Source organism: Euwallacea fornicatus, chromosome 8, assembly GCF_040115645.1.
Source record: "Euwallacea fornicatus isolate EFF26 chromosome 8, ASM4011564v1, whole genome shotgun sequence".
In the NCBI taxonomy this organism is placed as follows: Eukaryota; Metazoa; Arthropoda; class Insecta; order Coleoptera; family Curculionidae; genus Euwallacea; species Euwallacea fornicatus.
In genome coordinates, this window is record NC_089548.1 from 2167756 (window position 1) to 2188056 (window position 20301).

The 20301-nt window shown below is 35.9% G+C and overlaps 1 protein-coding gene across 2 annotated transcripts; it reads left to right on the forward strand.

Annotated features, from left to right (window-relative positions):
• Positions 1–143: 143 nt before the first annotated feature.
• SPoCk (secretory pathway calcium atpase) lies at positions 144–19306 on the forward strand. Of its 2 annotated transcripts, none has more exons than XM_066284804.1 (18): positions 144–366; positions 10208–10347; positions 13273–13518; positions 13568–13732; positions 13790–13886; positions 13947–14184; positions 14238–14336; positions 14813–15006; positions 15159–15283; positions 15343–15488; positions 15541–15639; positions 15694–15846; positions 15907–16066; positions 16286–16441; positions 16493–16634; positions 16871–17062; positions 17414–17651; positions 17722–19306. In XM_066284804.1, the coding sequence occupies exons 1-18, from the start codon at positions 277–279 to the stop codon at positions 17841–17843; spliced, it is 2802 nt and encodes a 933-aa protein (XP_066140901.1). In that variant the 5' UTR covers positions 144–276; the 3' UTR covers positions 17844–19306. The 2 variants fall into 2 exon arrangements, with proteins under 2 accessions (XP_066140901.1, XP_066140902.1); XM_066284805.1 differs by lacking the exon at positions 144–366 and adding an exon at positions 4277–4591.
• Positions 19307–20301: the final 995 nt, after the last annotated feature.

The following is a 20301-nucleotide window of genomic DNA, read 5'->3' on the forward strand; positions in this document are numbered from 1 at the left end:
TTTCGTACTGTACCGATCATGGACACAGCTCTAAACCGAATCTTATGCTTCTACATTTACTCTCAGAATGATTTTGCGAACACGTCTCATATGTCAAATTCTCGAATTGTCTATCACTATGACCACCGTTCACCCGTCAAAACCAGCTGTTTCTGAGTAGCGTATCGTCTACGTTTAACAAAAAAGCGTGTTTGTGTATATTCTCAATTTTATTGTAAAATATGTGAAGTATCCATAATAAAACGTCTCGACGCGGTTAACAAGCCATCGACAACAATGAAAAAGCATTACCCCAATGCGAAATACCACAAATTGTCCTCGTATCCATACAAAGATGTGCCCCATTTAACTATTCATCGGAATTCGGTATGTGTGCCTTTTTATCCTTTATTTTGGTACCTTCAGGTATATTTAGTTAACTCAGTATTATGAAAATAACTTATTCTATAGGTTTTAGTGCCTATAAAGCATAAACTTTGAGTCAATGCCCTTTAAGGGCTTTGGCATTAGCACAGTGCTTACAGACAGACACACACATTAATCAACAACCTTTAAATTGATCTGTGTCTGCATTTCAAATGTGAAAACCAATTACCTTGATTGGCAGAAACGAATCTCAGTCCTAGATGAATAATTTAATATTTGATCAATAGTTTTAAGTTACTTATAAAGATTATAATGATCTAAGTTTTGTATTTTGTGACCAGAATGTTAAAACAAATCATGTCCAAAAGCCTTAACTCTGTTCTGTGTATTTTTACATTATTAAGGTGAAACAAACTACCCTCTTATAACTGCTTACATACCCTTATGTTACTATCACCCAAGTTTTAAATTTTGAGAGCTGAATCCTAAAACAAATTATATTCAACACTCAAATGCATTCTGTGTCTTTCTGCACCGTTATTGCAAAAAAAAATTGTTCACAGAAGCATCACCATGTATACTTAAACTGCAGTCAACAAATATCCTTAATAAAATCAGATTTTGGTATTGAAATATTGCTTTGACACATACATTTGGATATACACAACATGTTTGGAAAAGTTTGTACAGAATTTAAGGAGGTGAAAATAGAGCCAAAAATACTAAAAAAAGTTCTTATAAACATTGGTCCTCTGGACCGCTATTACTAAGATATGACCCTCCACAGGGTTCCTATAATCTGAATATTTTTTGAAATAACTTTCTTTTTGATTTAGATAATGGAAAGAAAATTAAGGAAAAAAACATACTAAAAGGGAGATAATAGTTGATTATAAATTTCATATCAAAACTGAATATAATAAAATTAATTTTTTAACTAAGATTGCAACTAAGCAATTAAAGAAACATAAGACTTAAAATTATAGCATACAAAAGTAACAATCACTATAATGAAACTGTCATGATAAAAGATGCCTACTATATGAAAGTGTTAAAAAATTTTATTATTTTAAACATATTTAAAAAATAATTATTTCTGATTAAAACACAGAATTTGAAAAAAAATAGAAACATCTTTCTTCAAAAAAGTCTAATTCATGAAACAATATTTGTTTGATAATTCAAAAGAATAAAAAAAATATAGTATTAAGTATAATTATAAAATTACTGTTATTTATAATTAATTTTATGGTATGATTATTACCTAAAATTTTGATTCCATTTTCTTCATCAGAGTTATTTTAAAAAATATCCAAATTGTAGGACGCTTGTGAAGGGCCATATCTCATTAACGACCCTCCACAGAACCAATGTTTAGGGACTTTACTATTTTTGGTTCTAGTTTCACCTCCTTAAGTTTAGTACTTACTTTTCCAAACATCTTGTATATGTAGGTGCCTACACACATTGAATAAGTTTTCAGGAATTGAACTTATGAAGCAAACCACTCATATATCCCTGGATAATCACTTCGTGATATCTCTTTAATGGGAATCAGTTTAATACAGATGATAAGTGCATTTATGATATTGGTATTGGCGGTTGACACCTTAATTATCATAAAATAAAGTATCTAAGTTGAAATCATAAAAAAAGGTTTCATTTTTCCATAGTAAGGGACCTCAACTGAATTAAAGGGTTTAGCTAATCATAAAGTTAAGTTGTGCTCTTATCTCATAAATTAATGTTATTATAAATGAGTATTATGATCTCACAACAATATTCTAGGAAATTAAGAGCACATAGGTCAAGCAGATCTTGTTTGAAAACGTTTAATCTTATACATTTTTGAGGAACACCTTAATTGTACATGAAACTACCAAAACTTGGAATTTTGATATCAAATGTATTATCAATAATATGCTTTTTATCTTTGGAATTTTATTCCATAAGCAAATAAAGCTAAAAGAAGCAATTTCTTTCCCTTCCAACTTTTGTAAAATCCTAAAATTCATTTATATTTTGGAGTTAAAAACACACATTTTTTTGAAGAAATACAGGGTGATCCAAATGGAAAGGAAGTTTAGTCATAGTTGGAAGGCTCTTATTTATTAATCAATCCTTTATTGGGAATGTGATTAATCTTGTTACATTCACCAATAATTTGTAGTGGCAGTGGTGGAATTTGACAAATGTGTGAGGTAGCAACTTTGGCAAGTGTTAAATTTTAATAGGCACCTGGTAGCATTGTAACATCAATTGATAATCTTTACCATTCAGTAATTTAGCATAAGCTTAAAACAGTTTCTATTCTATTTCTGATATCTATTTCTAATCATTTATCAAAATCCACTATTATCACTGCCTAGTATTTCTTCTAATGTGTCATGATAACTAGGAAGCTTAATTTGAGTTTGATACACTTGACGGATAATTTCCTTAATTGTCTTCTTTATATTGATTAATACATTTTTTTCGAGATTCACGAAGGAATTCTCATGGCTTTCATTCATCGTTGGTTATAATTTGGGCGATAAGTACCTTTAATTTGAGAATTAACAATTCTCCAGATGTTCTATATGCAGGTTTACTGATAATTTTTGCTAATTTTAGCAAATAAGAATATATTTATGTATAAATCTTTATGATCAGATGATATGCTACATTGCTGATTAATTCTTAGAATATCATGTGAGCTGATTGATGATTTTGCAATATTTTTATACCGAACAGATAATTGTTCATGTGTTGAATTTGATTTAAGGGAGTATTATCCTGCCTTCTTCATACGCTTCATGTTAAATTGGTTAATTAATGTGAAGTATTTGTTGAATGATATTTTTTCGAGATATTTACACAGAACAGAGAATAGAATGATGTACCACTATTAGATTTATAACTTCATCTATTAGTTAGACGCACTCTAAGACTGAGAGTTCTCTTAATGCTCTCTGTATTGACCAATAGTTTTTGGCAGGATCTTTGAAAAATTGTTTTCGAATCCTTCCACTTTACATTGCGTTCGATAATACAAATTTAATATTGTGATAATGATTATTTCCAGCATTTGCTTTAATTATTTCCTGTTTGTCTTAATCTGTAATCCTTTATTTCCTGATTCATTTTCTTCAATGATTTCACCAATTAGTTTTTTTTTTAGCGGTGAAGGATTTTTTTAAGTGACCTGTAAAACTTTTAATTAAATTGAGCATTATACTGCATTCACATGATCTTAGACATTCTCTGAGGTCGAGCTGAGCTTAAGGTTTAAAAAATCGGAAAATCCACGTTTCAATTGGGCAATTAGCTGAATGCAAATGCAGTTAAGTTGATTCCAGTTTTTGCGAAGTGTCAATTTTTCACACGGGTTCCTAGTGCAAACAAACCCGTGTGTAAAAAGTAGTTTGCGCAAAAACCCCATAACCTCCAGCGATTTTTGAGTGATTGCCCTATTGTTTCTGGCTTAATTAGTTCGTCGTGATCTGCACGTAATTCATTCAGCATTGAGGGATTAGATCTGACGAAAAACAGGTTTTATGGGTTTACTTATCGTTGCCGCTCGTTTTAAAGCCTCCCTGTATAGTGCTTTCAGGCCTTTTCGTCATTTCTTTGATGGGCCTATTATAAGTCACTTAGCTTAGCCAAATGGACCAATCGCGGACGTTTCTTACTGCTGCGGAGCCCCAAGGCTCCCACGGCGGAAGGCCGCTTCATTATCCCATTGAGAAAATTGGATCACAATTAATTGATGACGGTCGTCAATTTTGTCTTACTTAACCTGAACTATACAGAGTGACCTCAAAATGAATTTTTCTCGCACCAGTGCTGTTGTACCCCTCCATTGCTTCAGTAAGGAAACCGTTAAGCCGAGTTTCCCGGCATTACGATGGTGTTTGCTTACCTGTATCCATCATAGTCACAATAGTTCAAAGTCAACAGTAGTAGCGAGATAAAAAAAAGTTGCCATTAATACTTAAGCACCGGATGGTTTCGCGATTGTAGTCTTAACATTTACCTGATTCGCCAGGTGAAGTTGATAGGTACCACCAGTACCAGTGAACAATAGCGCGGTCAGTACATATCGCGGGTTGCACCAGCTCCGATTTATCAGTACTGCCGACAATAGTTTAGCGTTGAGTGGTCGTTGTGAATTTTGGTTCTCAGTTTTTCGTTTATAACAATGTGCGGCAAAATGTGTTGGCCTTTCAAGAAAAAAGAGAAACAGGTACTTATGTGATGGGGAAGAGCTGTTTATAGGATAATCAGTTATTAGTTGTTATTGCTAACTCGGAAGTCAGTTGACTTCAGCAGCTAACCGAAATTTACTTATACAGATGCATGACTCTTCAAAAGAAATTCAGGTTAATAAAAAAAATTAAGATCAAATTTCGGAAATCCCTATTTGACAGAAACTAGTTTCAGCGTACTAACTTGAGTCATAAGGTATTCAGGTTAGTCTAAGTTAGGTTCGATTAATAAAAAAAAATTTTTGGTGATGGTCCAGATTAATTTAAGGCTCAACAAGATGATTTCCAATTGATGTATTTAAGATCAAGTTGGAATGGAAATGAAGATTGTAGAAATAAATTTTCTACGGATGAATTGAGATCGTTTTGGTTTTGGGTATCCAATTAAATTAAAGAATTGAATTAAAATTCAAAATGGCTAGTAATCGGTTTGTAAACATAAATAAATTAAATGTTCTCTTTTTTATATTTTTTCTGGGTTTTCTGCTTATTTAAATAATTGTAAAATTAATTTACCGCGATTACGGTTAATACAGTTAATAATTTGCTTCTTTTGACTGTTTTTTCCATGGCATTACTCTATTATTCAAGCAGGGAGAGCGATAATTTACAAAAAAGGGCTGTGCGGTCGTGGATAAAATGTAAATCAATTTCAGTACATTTTAATTAGAAAGCAGATGATTTAATTTTAATGGAAAATTTTCCCAGTTTTCTCTGTAGGGTCACTTTTTTTCACTACGTTTTCAGGCAGTGCAAATGTAGTTCAAATTACCCTAAGCTGCATATTTTATAGTTTACGGGATCCTCGTTGTGAAGAATGTTACGTTAAGGGAAGCCCTGCACAGAGTAATAAAAGATATGGAACGAAAAATGTATATTTTTTCTGCTTACAGAGAGCAAACTAAATGACTCAGTCACTCATCAGTCAGTACGAACTTTGTTGACTTTATTTTTCAGGCTGAATCTCGAAATAAAGCTTTTGCCTTACGACGTTTTAGCGTGTGTTTTTTTTATCTCGTTTGATGTCACAGTTGACGTACATAAATGAACTACTCTGTACAGGGTCTCTAAAAAAAGCTTGAAGCGTCCAATTATCTCAGATGTCATCAGGTAGTCAGCTCGTAAAAGGATTTTTATGATACTGCTCATAAACTGATTCATTGCGGTTCCAGTACAATAAATCAGGTGAAATTATAATTCCCTTAGAGTAAAGCCTGATATATATATGATATATATGTACATATGTAAATTGAAGTAACGTATCGCTAAGAAGTTAAACTTTAACGGCTTCGTAAGCTCAATTCATAGATTTTTCGTATTCCTTGTGGCTGCTGCCAGAAAAGAAATGCCTTCATCGTCTAGTTCTTTCAGTGTGTCGCAGAATTTCGACCTTGCAGAGCTTTCCGAGCTTTGCTCATTGTGAGGAGAACCTTCTTTCTCAGTTTCCCAAAGCTCTATATATTACGCTTATGTATGCTCACGCTTAAAAATTACGCTATTTTCTTAATGTTAACTTTAGCTATATATTAACAATATATAACGCACGTCAAGCGATAAACTAGGCGTAAAGAAAATCGCACATGTATTTACTGTGGAACTGGAAATCACTCCTAAAATGGGACACAAATTTTACCAAAATAAGTCTGAAAGGGGGGCCCCGGCCACCTAGGTCCTTGAGGTCCAGCTTAGATGTTAACTTTAACTTTGCGTTAACGATGTGGCACGGGAATCCATAAACCAGGTTTAAAGTGGGTGGCTCTTAAGTTTATTGTGAAACTGATAATCATTTCAATGATAGGACACAAATGTTACCCCAAACAAGCCTCTTTCAGGTTAGTCTTGGTTAATTCATATCAGTTGGTTGGTTTAGGTCAGCAAGTTGGTCATTCGCCATGATTGATCACCATAAGGGCGAATGCCAAGAGTCCAAATATGTCGAGATATTTTCCCTTAAATGTAGTATAGAAATTTTGTTTGTATTTTCCGGACTGCAATGTCATTTTCCATTACGTCTTATTTACTGTGTTAATAGTCGCACGAAAGCTTTTGAAATAAGCCTATTAGACCTATTATAATAATTTATATTGTGATTTGTTTTCCCAAAATAGGCCTACGAATTGTTATCTGTAGCATTCACTAGAGCAATAAATTTTATAAGTTTAACATTATATAAATAATTACTGTTATTAGCGATGGAAACGAATAATCTTTTTCTGCCATAAAGGACTTGTAAACTGCATGTTGCTGGTGTCCTGTCTTGGTGCGCACTACCGGGTACTGAAGCATCAGGTGGTCTAGATATTAGTTACCACATGGTTATATCTAATTTCATCCTGATTTATCTTGATGATAGGGAAAAAAGTCTCTATTTATGCCGAACAGATGTCTGATTTGCCTCCCGAAAACTACAGATTTCCAAGGCTCCTTGAAGGCAGCAATTTCGGAATTTTTCTTTTTGATTTTACTTTCCTCAGGCATGTTGCTGAGGTTGGTTCTTTTTATATCTCAGCTTTCGTGAGCACACCTCAGGTTTCTTATGAGTCAAGTAATTGCTCCTGTTAACCAGTAATTGGCCTTTACGTGCCGCAGTTTTGTAAGGGTAATTACCAATGAAAGTAGACTAAATTGGGCCAAATATATCGCGTTAAATACCTAAAATTAGAAAAAAAAAATACTCTTAAAATAGTAACGTGGTTTGAGACTTCGCTAAATTGAATCACATTGAATATTCTCAAAAACAAAATTACATAAATCCCAAACGAGCTCGTTTTCTGATGATGTAAACTACCAGTCTTATTATGCCTAATAACTATATTGCAATATTGTTGCCGGAATTATTTATTGTGTCGCTCGTTTAGCTTATGCTGCACCTCATGTCATTTTAGCAATCACAAATTAAAGTTTGCAATTTTTAGCGTTTACGCGAAAGCCTGTACAATGAATATGAAGTGAGCAATAAAATGGCGCCGTGGCCGTTCCACTGGACAGTTGAAATCCACTATTAGAGATTGATTGAGAATTAAACTGAGCGTAAATGTTCACAAAATAAAGTAAATTATTTTGGAAATTTTGCTCAATTTTAGTATTTTATACCAACCTGTGACAATCAGTTGCAACCAGTGGAATGGCTGCAAAGCGTATTAACTTGCAAATTTTCATTGTTTCTCTTCATATTCATTGTACCTACTCTTGGCTGGACTGTTAAATACTCCATACTAAATTATTTCTATCAGAAAATGAATTTTCCATCAACCTCGGAGTAATGTCTCAATTGAATATGAAGCTCGCATTAGCGCTCATTTCGTTCTTCCCTTTGCTTATAAGTACCAGGTACCTACCAATTATTTTCTTTTGCGTGAATGGTATCGCAGTTAAATGGCGAATGTTGCCGTGCAGAAGCAGTGATGAAAAGGCAAACACGAGGGAAAGTCAAATGAACCAATCTTAAAAACGATATTTATTAAGACAATATCAAAAACGAATATGTAATTTTTCAATGAAATCCGCATTGCGTTCAATGCACCTTATCCATCGGTTTGGAAGTGTTTGAATGCTCGAAGAAAAAAATCTCTTGGTAGTGTGCACAGGCACTCATGCATTGTCTGAAACAGTTCATTAATAGTTTGAAATTTCTTCACGCCTAAAGCCTCTTTAATGCGACCAAACAATGATAATCGCCAGGGGCAAGGTCAGGCGAATGTGGAGGATGTGGTGGACATTTAAACTTCAAATTTTGGCTGTGCGGGCAGTATGTAGTCGCGTATTATCGTCTGGCAATGGGACGCCATTACTCGGAGATCTTCGCCTTTTGGTTCTGATAGGAGGCTTGAAACGGTTCTTCAGAGGTTCTGAGTATATAGCACTGGTAACCGAGTCCCCACGGGGCATGTAGTCTTCTAAAATTACCTCTTTAGCACCCCCAAACAGGATCGACATAATCTTTCCTTCCAAGAGCTAGCTGCGAAATTTTTTCGATTTCAGTGAAGAACGTGATGCCACGCTTTTCTTTCTAGTTCGGTTTCAGGTTGATGATGGTGCATCTAGGACTCATCTCCAGTGACAATCCTTGTCGCAAGGACATCTTCTGTTTCATACTGATCCAAGTGTTCTTCACAAGCATCAACACGTCAATTGTGAAGTCAATTGCTTTGGCACCTACGTTGCTGGCGCCATATCTACTTGGGGAATGTTATGCATAATGCGATGTATGGGGTCATGGCTTATTTTTAAAATTTCAGCGATTTCGTTAATAGGTATAGAATAGATAGATAAAAATAATACGAGGATTTTGCTTTCACTAACAATTCAACTACTTAAATGGAGTCGAACGTGACAACACAATTTGCTCGATCAGGTCGGGGAGGATCATCTACGGAAGTCACCCCGTTTTTGAGTTTGTCACTTCGTACTGCAACTTCATTCTGTGATGGATATTAATAGGTCGCACTCCTTTACGTGGCAAAAACCAATAACAGAGCGCTGTTCTTCTCTAGTGCAGTGCTCTAGTGAAGTGGCCATTTCAGAACTACCACTTTGTGAACAACATCATTTGTTCCCACATTACGATTCTTGTTAGGCTTTTTACGTCTCAGAAATAATATTTTTCCGAATTTATATCACGTAATTCCTGGCTCATTTTTTTATTGGCTGCTTTTACGGTTTTCATTTGACTCTGCCTCGTATAAAGGTTGCGACTAGGGTGAATTCATTGTTATAATATTGAATTTTTCGATTTTTTTGCCGACATTCGTAAGGATTTGCCTGGTCACATCTATGCACTAATTGTGAGCTCATGTAGCTCGCTAAATTCTTAGCTGAACCCACAAAGTTGTGGTCAAAGGCTGTGGGGATTGCGTTTCTATGTGTTCGCAGCATCTCGGCTGTCCAGCTATGAAAAGAGGATCGCGGGCTTCTATCTTCAAGGAGGACCCCCTGAATGTCTAGATTTGAAAGGTGGACTCCGGCCATCCAGGAGTATAAAAGAGATCTCGAAATTTTAGGTCCGAAAGGTAGATCACGGTCTTTCATGTTCGTGGCCAGCTCCTCCCCCGTTGTGGTTCTGAAATTGACTCTGACCCCGCAGGTCTCAAAGTGTGGCTCCGGCTGACCCTAATCTGGATTAGCTCGCGGTAAAGGACCTTACAGTGACATGTAAATAGTCTAATTACCAAAAGCTGGGCAATGAAAATATTGTGTTGTGTTCAGCGCTTGTATGTATTATGAGCCAATTTGCATAAAGATTAAAAATGGTGTCGTGATATGAATGCTAATTTATTTTAAAAAATTATCGATGTGCTCCCCTGTGCGTAAACTACGCACAACAGGCACAAAGGCGAATAATATTACATCTAAATTGTGGGAATCCTCAGCAAAATACGTTTTCACAATTGAAGTATATTAGTAAATTAGCGGAGCTTCCGGATTGTATTAATGAAGCGGATACCAGGTGATTCGATTCGCCTCGCGGTACCTGAAATCTAACCGCAGTCATATTTTGTTAATAATAACTTAACAGTACACTGGATTTGATTAATAATGAGAAAAAAAACGGTCTTGACCCGTATATTTGTAATAATTTGATTTTTTTGTCGCAGGACGATACGACTGTTGTAAATTGGGTGGCAGCCAGCGAAGCGAGCAGTTTGTGTTGTGAAGAGCTTGCCCAAAGATTGGAGGTTGATGTTACCAAGGGGTTAACACCACAGGAGGCGGAGAAAAGACGACTCATCGCAGGGTAAGACAGAAACGAATTAATCGTATTTTTTAATACAGTCAAGCGTAAAATACAATTTTGTACTTTCAAAAGAGAACGCAAAATAGCGACTTTACGGGGAATTTTACTTGCTTGCTTAGCGCTCGCACACGAGCTTTATCGCTGCTTTGCGCTACCGACGAATGCAACGGCTGCACATATATTAAATGTTTATTTAACATTATTTAGCGTTATCATTTATTTGTGCCACATTTTGGGCTTAGCGAACGTGCCTAATTTGGTTAATTTTCGTTTTTGGGCAAGAAATGCATATTTATAACCATCAAATTAAAGCCAAGAAGTCAGTGAGCTGGATTTTGTCGTCGTTTCACTAGATAGAAATACATGTAACATTTGTTCGTCGAATCTTCAACATTAATACGAATTTTTTTGGTTTTGGAAGCCCCTCCATACGAAGGTTCGTCAAATTGTATTTTTAACATTCTAATACGGCATTAGACGCATCCATGATCAACAAAGGATTCATATATATGTATATTGGTTGTATTAGTAAACGTGACTTCAAACGACTGTACATTTTTCTGAAATTTTTCAGAGGGGTAGGTGGTACTCAATTTTGACCATTTTTCCACTGTTACTCTTTTGGGAAAAGCAATATTATTAAGAACATAGATTAAATTGATCGTCTTGATGCACTCTTGTTAATCTGCACTAGATGGGCTGCTCTTCCAGTTCCCGAGATATGGAGTCTAGCTTCAGTTCCAATTTTCTTAATTTTGAAAGGGCCTCAAAATAAAGAGTACTCAAGCGGGGTATTTGGCGACATTGGTGAAGCCTCCCGGCTGGTTTTAGTTAGAAAGGTGTTTACAAATATGTTCTATTTTTACTCTTTATTTCTTGTATGAATTACTCTCAAAAGACGCAGCGAAGTCATCGAGTCGACGAGCATAATAAAAAATGATAATAAAAATAATAAATGGTAATAAAGGACGAAAAGTAATTGAAAGTAACGGAATAAGCCAAAAGATTAAAATTATAAGACAGTTGTTGCTCTTGAAAAAAAAAGAACTGAACTTCAATACTTCGTTTGCACCAATTTTAATGGACAAATTAATTCATTAATCGTGTTTTTTACCTTGTTCTCTAGACCGTAATACCTAAATTTCGTGTATGACTAGGATCGATTTAATTGATTACAACGACCACTACCATAGTTCCCCGATTTGGATTTTTTGCATCTATTTAAGCAGCATTTTAATGCACGTCAGTTCTAGCTCATTAAAATGTGCTACAGCTGAATTGGATTATTAACATATGTAATGCTTAGTTGGCTACCTTTTCTTATTACCTCCATATCTCCTGTGCCGGTCCTACAGCTCCAAACACGTTTTTAGATATTTAACAGTTGATATACAAACGTCCTACTGAGTATTTACATGCATCCTAGGGCGAGAACATACTGCTTATACGGGTTTAAGTTTGTATTTGAATACAAATAAGTATTGGAATGTAAAATATGGATTTCCAAAATTTTTCCCAGATCCAGTATACTAGATCTCCTGCCTTGATTTAAAAGCGTGTGCTAGAAAAGGATACGCTACGCAGCAGTTAGAACCACAGCTTAGTAGGAATAATACTGGCATATAATTCTTTAAACATGCAAAATCAGATATTTGATTTGAATTTTCACACTTTGATGTTCAATAATTGACTGTTAATTTGAGGAACACAAATTATTGAAAAATTGCAGCGTTAATTGATCAGCAGTTATCGATAATTATTTGGCAAGTATCATTGAAATGTATCGATGTAAAATAAGAACTAAAGTAGTTTTTAAATATTCATCATTCATTTCGTAATTCAATTTCATAGCTTTTCAGGCTCATGCAATTTTTAGAAAACACGCCTTCATGCAACAATTATAGATAATATTGATGCATTACTGAACGCTATTACATTTGGTAATTTTTTCAATTTTGGAAGTGCAATTACTGCAATTTTTCTATTTGAAATTTTCACCTTAAAAATGAACAACACTCCGACAGAATATGGTTTCAGAAACGTATTATTGCTGATCCAGCCATTGATGTGTTTATGTCATGCTTTTAGGTTGATGGAGCATTACTTTTTATATGTTTGCCGCAGTTTTCCTGCTGCAAATAGGTCCATGTGATGCAAAATATTTAGATGTATAATTAAATAAAAATGTTAATTGATGATTTGGAATGCTACACTTTATACCCCGATATTGATACATTTATGGCGTCTTTTTTTAACTGAAAAACTGTACTTTTTTGTATGTTTTCTGCGAATTTTATTGCCGCAGCATTCGTGCTTGATTAAGTGGAAATTTTCAGTTTCAAAATGGCCACAACAAAAAAGAAATCTGGCACTGGGAGATTTTCAGAGCACTATAAGTTCTAACTCGATTCTGTTATCTGTATGAGACCTTTCTTAGCCGATAGAGCGAACTTTTTTACACGACTCCTGGGAACGCCATTACTGCAGGTTTCGTATTTTCAATTTCTTTTATTTTCAAATGCAATCCTTGGTATTCATCGAACGAGTTTGGCAATTCTTTACTATCCAGGCAACTTAAATATCATGTAGTTTTCATACTTTTTGAGTGTAGTCTATTTACTTTTCCACACTCTTGAGAGCACTGTTGAGATATTCTTTTTGATAGCATTTTGCAAAGGAGATTTTATGAGCAAAAAACGGAGGAACTTCATTTCTTCGTAGATCTTTTTAGTCACCTTGTAAGGAACATTCCATCGACCTTTTTTCTGCCGATTTTTTGTTCAGTCCTCTGTTTTTTCCGCGTACCTGCTGAAAAAAAAAACATTAAAATTGGGCAAAGCATAACAAAGGTGTGTACTCAGGCGCTTATACATCTGAGTGCATTTGGACATCACTTTTTTTAACTGTACAATTTCCTTTGCTTAGATACAACGAATTTTCCGTGTCAGTGGAAGACCCACCATGGAAAAAATATTTAGAACAATTCAAAAACCCCCTGATCCTGCTTCTGCTGGCATCGGCTGTAGTTTCAGGAGCAATGCAGCAGTTAGATGACGCCATTAGCATCACCTGCGCCATTATCATTGTGGTGACTGTGGCCTTTGTGCAGGAATATCGGTCAGAAAAGAGCTTGCAGGAGTTAACAAAGCTCGTTCCCCCATCTTGCCATTGGTGAGCTAGATTTATTTAACTCAAAACTGTGGCTAATCAAAACTTTCAGCATGCGTGCAGGGACGCCAGAAACTTTTCTTGCCAGAGAACTAGTCCCCGGAGATATAGTCTTACTGAATGTGGGAGATCGGGTTCCTGCAGATTTAAGGCTCTTTGAGGCCACCGATCTGCTTATCGATGAAAGTAGCTTCACAGGAGAGACTGAACCATCAAGGTTCGTTCTGGTAATTAATTTTAAACGTATTTCAAAATGTTTTTTTTTTCGTATTAGGAAAAATACAGATTCAGTATTAAGGCCCAATGGAGCCCACTCATCCAACACCAACATTGCCTTCATGGGCACCCTCGTCCGAGCCGGCAACGGCAAAGTAAATTTTCCATAATTTTTATTGTAGATATATTTATATTCGTAGTGTACTTAATTCCAGGGCATAGCAGTGAGTACAGGCACAAATAGCGAGTTTGGCTCAGTCTTCAAAATGATGCAAGAAGAAAAAGCTCCAAAAACGCCGCTGCAAAAATCTATGGACTCACTAGGGGCGCAGCTGTCTCTATATTCTTTTGCCATCATCGCGGTCATCCTTCTGATCGGTTGGTGGCAAGGCAAGTTGCTGTTGGAAATGTTCCAGATCGGGGTTAGTTTGGCAGTCGCTGCCATTCCAGAAGGTGCGAAGTCCGATATTTCCTAAGATAAATGGTGACATTGTTATTATTTACAGGGTTGCCTATTGTGGTAACTGTGACTTTGGCGTTGGGGGTGATGAGGATGGCCAAAAGGAAGGCGATCGTTAAGAAGCTGCCGACTGTAGAAACTCTGGGTGAGTATGTATATTGGACCTGGTGATCATAAAAAATACAACCAGGCGATGGAACGTGAACTGCAAATGTAGGGCGTTGATTCAGCCATTTGCTACTCGTCATCAAACATCTGAGAAACAGATAACAGCTGACGAATTTATCGGAGACATGCCTTTGATATTTCAACGCCTCCAACGGTTTAAAATCGGGAAATCTTACCGGCCATTTAATCACCATCAATTTTCCAGGATATCGCTCGGATATTTCAAGGCTTATTTGAACATTTGAAATGTTTCCGTTAGGTATTATAAATCACTCACACTTCGTATCCACCATCAAAAGTAATCATGACATTAAATTTAATATTTATGATGGGTGGTTTCTCCTCGGTTTGTTTAAGTTCCATAATAATTTAAATAGTAGTAAAACTTCCGACTTCCTATAGCATTTCTGGAATCGAATTCCTGCGAAAAATTAAATGAAAAATGCATTTCAGGTTGTGTTAACGTGATATGCAGTGATAAGACTGGTACGATTACAAGAAACGAAATGACAGCTACTGTTCTAGTCACATCTGACGGCTATATTGCGGAATTAAGTGGAGCGGGCTACAACGACCACGGTCAGGTATTGTTGCACAAGTGCGAAAATCCCGACAAGGCCAGAGACAGCGTTGCCAATTTATTAGAGGTGAGTCATTTTATCATAAGTCACGAGCATGTAATTAGGGCAGTTCGTGCGAATAATTGCGAAATGTATGCATTTTCTCGTAACTAATGAAATGGTGTAAGTGGTTCTTAAGGAAGTCATCATAAAGGGAATTATTAAATAAAACGTTCTAGGTAGGCTCAGTGGCAAATAATGCCTTAATTACCGATGAGACGCTAATGGGGCAACCCACAGAGGGTGCTTTATTAGCCGCCGCGATGAAGCACGGAATGTACAACGTCGCCGATAGATACGTGAGGTAATTTAATCCCATCTCTTAATTTAACTAAAATAAATAGAGGGTGGTTTGTGATGCAGGTTGAAGGAGTATCCGTTTTCCTCCGAACAAAAAATGATGGCGGTTAAGGTGGTATCAAAATACGACTCTAATAAAGGAGAAATATATTTCGCCAAAGGTGCTTTGGAGAAGATATTGCCAAAGTGCACAACATACAGAGTGAACGGTAGATTAAAACAAACTCGTATAAAATTATGATAAATCATTTATTTTTTCAGGGATTGATCAGCCTCTGACGTTGGAAAAACGCACCGATTTCAATGCCGAATGTACAGAAATAGGGAAAAAAGGTCTACGGGTGATCGCCTTAGCTAGAGGTCCGTAGTTTCAGTCATAAAATTTTAAAATCATCCGTTCGTTTTCATTTTCAGGTGAAAGCATGAACGAACTAACATACTTAGGGATAGTGGGCATTTGCGATCCCCCTCGGCCGATGGTACGGGAAGCCATCAATATTTTAACAGAGTCCGGAGTGCAAGTTAAAATGGTTACCGGAGATGCCATGGAAACAGCAGTAGCGATTGGTTAGCAATAAACAAATAAGCCAAAGTGACAAATTAAGCATGTGAATATTTACAATTTAGCCCAATCCATTGGTCTACAGACTCAAGCGTCAAATGTCCTTTCGGGTGAGCAGTTGGACGCGTTTTCGGAACCGGAACTGGATGGCGCAGTGCCGCATGCCACTGTTTTCTACAGGGTGTCGCCAAAGAACAAATTGTCTATTGTTAAATCGCTTCAAAGGTCAGTTTTCGATTAAGGTGGTGTTAGCGCAGCCTTGCTGCAATATGGCTCATTTGAATAAAATATTCATTTAGTTACACCGAATACATACATACATAGAAACACCGAATATGTTTATAATCAAACGATGTCATATATTTGTGATTTTCTAAATCTTTTTTATGGGTATTACTTGGAAATGATCTTCAACCCATTTTAATACTTAATTTCTTTCCTTAGATGTGGCTATATCGTCGGTATGACTGGAGACGGGGTAAATGACGGTGTGGCTCTAAAGAAAGCCGACATAGGTATTGCCATGGGCAAGAACGGGACGGATGTATGCAAAGAAGCTGCAGATATGATCCTCGTAGACGATGATTTTTACACTATTATGTAAGTTAAGATTCGGATCGTTGCCATTTTACATTAAATTTCTTGTTGCAGTGCTGCCATTGAAGAAGGCAAAAGCATATTTCACAATATCAGGAATTTCGTGGGTTTTCAGCTGTCCACTTCGATAGCAGCGTTAGCTCTTGTAGCCCTGGCCACCATCATGGATATTCCTAATCCGTTAAACGCAATGCAGGTAATTTATATCTAGTTTTATTTCGGAAAGTAGATCAAATATTGTATTTTTTAAAGAAAAGTATATAACTCTTACTACTCTAGCATTATATGGTCGGTTTTAGAGAATGGTAATGCTTGTGGATGGGAGTTATTATTTATTCAAGGTATCAACTCTGAAAAGTACATCAAAAAATTTACTTAGCATATTTTAATAATATTTTGTTCGATCAATAATATATGATTTTGGACTTGTAGATCCTATGGATCAACATACTGATGGACGGTCCGCCGGCTCAAAGTTTAGGCGTCGAGCCCGTGAGTGATGACGTGGTGAAGCAGAAATCCCGGAATACCAAGGAACCGATGATTACGAAGACGTTAATAGTCAACGTATTATTGTCGGCCACCTTCATTGTAGCTGGTACTCTTTGGGTGTTCAACAAAGAGGTACGAAACAAAATTAAATGGAAAAGTTGCTCACCATGGTTAGGCCTTTGTATAACTTTTCGTTTCAATTCCGTTTGATAATTTAAACCAACTTGTGAATGAACACAACGAATTTAGTGCCTTACGCAATTCTGAATCATTATTATTCCTCCAAATCTTTTAGGAAAATCTCTAACTTTTTAAGATTAATTGGTCTTTAAAATAAGAAAAGTAGATTAATAAATTGTCCAGGTGTCCATGATATATACTGTTTTAACCTATTTAAAGCTTAATTTGATCAAGTTGTGTATGTTTCTCACAAATCGCATGAAAGACTTACTCCATAGTAAACTAAAATCCTTTGGAAATTAGATGACCGCAGACGGTGTAACGTCTCGAGACACGACGATGACTTTCACGTGCTTCGTGTTTTTCGACATGTGGAACGCCCTGTCATACCGTTCTCAGACGAAGAGCGTGTTCCAATTAGGGTTTTTCTCAAATACATTCTTTTTGGTGGCAGTCGGCGCCTGCGTAATCGGCCAGCTTTTGGTGGTTTACGTGCCGCCCTTACAAGGAGTTTTCCAAACTGAAGCTCTGTCAGCACTAGGTAAGAAACTGTTGCATTCTGTGCCAAATCTATAGTACTTATCTTCTTAACGGTATTTTTGTATTCGCAGATATAGCTTTTTTGGTAGGTCTCACTTCCTCAGTTTGGGTATTCTCTGAATTCAAAAAACTATTTGAGAGGCTATTAGAGAAGAAGTGTAAAGGAAAGAAGACTCCGCTTGAATACGTATGACAGCAACGACGGAAGCCGCCTAAAGGCTCCAGAACTAGGTACTACTGTTGAGAAAACCGCGAGGTAGACCCAGTGTGCACGATTGCATTTTAAAGGTGACTAAACAAAGGTTACACAATATTGTCTCGAGTTGTGTAATTTTCTTAAAACACTACAGGTCAGCATGGGAATTTTTTGCGGTTTTTCTGTAAATTTTGGAGAAATGCTGTTAAAAAAATCTTCATGTTGTCCCGAAATTCGTGAACAATTTCGGAGGTCCAAAAATAAATTTCAGTTCATATAATTTCATTTTCAAGGAGTTAGAGAATAAAATATTTTGTCGAAGACGCAGAAGCTAGTGACGTTAAAGCGACTTTAAAAAAGCAACGTCATAATGTTGTAACATTGCAATGTCAAAGCGACATATGCAAGAAACATATGAATTGCTTTATATTGTTGCAGTAGCGCTCCAGAAATTTTGAATATGTTAGTTTAGACAAATTGCAAGAAGCGTAATTTTATCTACGTTGTGTTGACTTGTGGTGCGTATAAATTCTCGTAACCAGATGTTCTGCTCATTTGTTTACCTCTCGACTGACAGCCATTATTGCACCTTTCCCTGCGTTATATATAAGTTTAGAGTGAAATAAACCCTCAAAGATGTTTTTCCCTTTTTGCACACTCGCTATTATGGTAGTACCACCTTTATTTTTTGTACATGTTGTCTATATACTCATCTAGGTATTTCAATTAGTTTCAACCAGTTGGAATTATTGTATTTATATGTATTGTGTCGTAAGTCGAATCGTAGAAGATAGTACTTATTTAAGACATCACTCGGCAATTCCTTGTGTAAGTTATAATATGTATTTATGTATTGAAAATGAACGTTGTGTCAGGAAGAATGAATGTTTTCGGGGGCATATCGTAGATTTTTAAAGTTTGTCTTGAGCACTTCTTGCGTATAAAAACTGCACAGTTTGTAATAAAGCGTTAGAAAATACTTGATATCTCAAACTAGCATTTAATTTACGGATTGTACATGTAATTTTTATCCTCGTCTAACAGGGTTATCTTTCTTTAGTATTCAGATTTAGCCACCTAAGTTTGAAAATGCATTTATTCCACTCCATAATCACCGCGTCCACTCTCCCCCTTGTACATGTTTGTTTTAAGTTCAATTATGCTCATTTAAATTATTATTTAAAAAAAGTAGATTTTAAGGTATGTCATCTAATCATAAAGCACTCATGGCTGTAATATTATTGTAAGGATTTATTGTACATTTCTTTTCTTGCATTTGCCATCGCCATTTTAGCTGCCGAACTGGGTCGGGTCTTGTTTCCGCTTGTTTTTACTTTTACATTTTTATGCGATGTTTTTGATGACTCGGTGGCAGGGAGGCAGTACTTTTTCATTCTTTTAGTCACTAATTTAGTTGAATTTCAATAAATCTATATCAAATAAATGAGTTTTTAATCAAAGAGGTATTTATTTATCAGAGTTGATACGAATGTTCCGAGGAATTGAATGGCGGGTTAAAATTACTTAATTTGAAATCGACTTAGTACTGTGTGTTTCTACGCTTCCCTTAGAGTCATTGTTGCATTCTTTAAAAATAGATCGTGTAGGATGCGGGAATCGTTTGAGTATCATTGATCTCATAAAATGCTTTATGTATAAAGATGTCCTTTTTAGTACGAATTTTAAATCCCTTTTACTTGTGTTGAATGTGGCAGCCTCTTAAACCGTTAGAGCCAGAAGGGGGTCATGGCTAATGAAGATTTCAAAGCAGCATTTGATCCGAATATATGCTCAGGTTAGTTCGCTTAACAAAAGTATTATAATAAGTCAATTCCCCTTAATTTTCCTATCCAGACTTTTGCACTTTGCGTGTTCGTAGCTAATTGACTAACTAAAGTAACTAGTTGCATAATTTTTTTTCTGGATATTTACCCTTTACTTTGTGTTTGGATACATTTCAAATTTAACTCAGTACCAAGTACATATTCGTATTATCGCAATTTACGATTGAACTGATATTTAACTTCTAAGATATTCTAGATAGGTACAACGAATTATTTTTGTTTATTTCAGAGAAGATCTCCGTGATCAAAGAAATCTTGCCACCAGTGCTGATTGATGCTTAATACTGGAAATGTATTAAGCGTAAAAAAATATTAGTCGTTCGCGGTCAAGACTTTTCGGCTGGGTCACACTTAGATCAACGGTCAATGTTGACCAGACCGTGACCTCACAGGTAACATGAATCATTTCTGATTCTACATGTTTGCTAAGAATAATGCTTGAAAACAAAAATTTACAATATTGTTCTTATCAACTGGAATGTGTGAATTATTTGCAATGACGAAAGTTAACGTGGACTGTTGATAAATGGGCATATACATATTTTCAAGACATAACTAAATTCTATTGTTATCCTAACCAACTCGTTAGATATAAGTAATTTCTAATCCTG

Coding starts and splice junctions, on each gene's coding strand:
- SPoCk (XM_066284804.1), top strand. CDS start 277: ATGAAAAAGCATTACCCCAATGCGAAATACCACAAATTGTCCTCGTAT. Junction 14,185..14,237: donor AGTCGCTGCCATTCCAGAAG/GTGCGAAGTCCG, acceptor TATTATTTACAG/GGTTGCCTATTGTGGTAACT. Junction 16,442..16,492: donor GATGATTTTTACACTATTAT/GTAAGTTAAGAT, acceptor TTCTTGTTGCAG/TGCTGCCATTGAAGAAGGCA.